We start from the raw sequence: 986 nt of genomic DNA on the forward strand, positions 1-986 counted from the left end.
TTGCAGTGAAACCACTTAGAGAAGCTTTGAAACCCTCAGAAATGTCACCAGCATTACTGAGGTGGGATAATCCACCGCTGAAAAACTTTTTTGGTGTTCGGTCGAAGCAGGAATCGAATCGAAGAATAAAAGGCGGGCATGCTAACCATTGCACCACGGTGGCTGCCTACTCTATGTTTGAACTTATCAAATACTTACCCTAAAATGACCTATTCAATTACATAAGGCTTTCGAAATAGTCATTGCTTTTATCTTTATTTATTTCTCAAATAGAAAATCAAAAGGGTCCCATTTTAATCCTTGCAGATGCACACAGCTTTGTCATTGCAGAAACCGCCTTTTTTGCCTTGAATAATACATTGAGCAGCACAAGCTGAATGGCCAATATTCCACATGCTGAACAAATCACAGGTGTGTTGATTGGAACGGAAATCGAATTTGGGATCCAATAACATTTGCATAGCCCTGAATTTAGCAGCATCTTGAGAGACTTCGGATTCTACGACACCAGCATTGCTACGCATTGCGAAGCAAGCGACAACCACAAGGAGGGCAATGGTGAAAATATTGAAAACCTTCATGGTGATATTAAATTTCTTGGTAATTTCAAAATGACTCTCTATAGATTTGAGGACTTTGAAAGAATAATTTATTCTTTCCGCATCAAGGGGTATTTATATCTAAAATTTTTATAATATTGGAACAACTCAATTAGATGATTACAACACTCCTTTTGATTAAGTGGCCCCATTAAAAAAAATCATCTTCACTTTTCCACTTTCAAAGAATGAGAATCTCAAATTGAAGTGATCTTGAAATGCAACAATTTGCACTACAAGAAATGAAAGCTAATTACTTTTTATGTCGTATCAATTAAAATCAGCCAGAATAGATGATAGTGATAAATAAAATTTAACATTGCTTTCAACAATTGTGTTTATTGACCTTTGACATAGGCCCAAATGAACTCATTGAATTTACGATGA

The 986-nt window shown here is 35.8% G+C and overlaps 1 protein-coding gene across 1 annotated transcript; it reads right to left on the reverse strand.

Annotated features, from left to right (window-relative positions):
- Positions 1 to 236: 236 nt before the first annotated feature.
- On the reverse strand, positions 237 to 659 carry LOC142238489 (defensin-2-like). The gene has a single exon (XM_075310155.1). It carries the CDS (start codon positions 579 to 581, stop codon positions 294 to 296), a length of 288 nt encoding a protein of 95 aa, XP_075166270.1. The 5' UTR covers positions 582 to 659; the 3' UTR covers positions 237 to 293.
- Between the last annotated feature and the right edge of the window lie 327 nt (positions 660 to 986).

This window comes from Haematobia irritans, chromosome 5, assembly GCF_050003625.1.
Source record: "Haematobia irritans isolate KBUSLIRL chromosome 5, ASM5000362v1, whole genome shotgun sequence".
NCBI lineage: Eukaryota > Metazoa > Arthropoda > Insecta > Diptera > Muscidae > Haematobia > Haematobia irritans.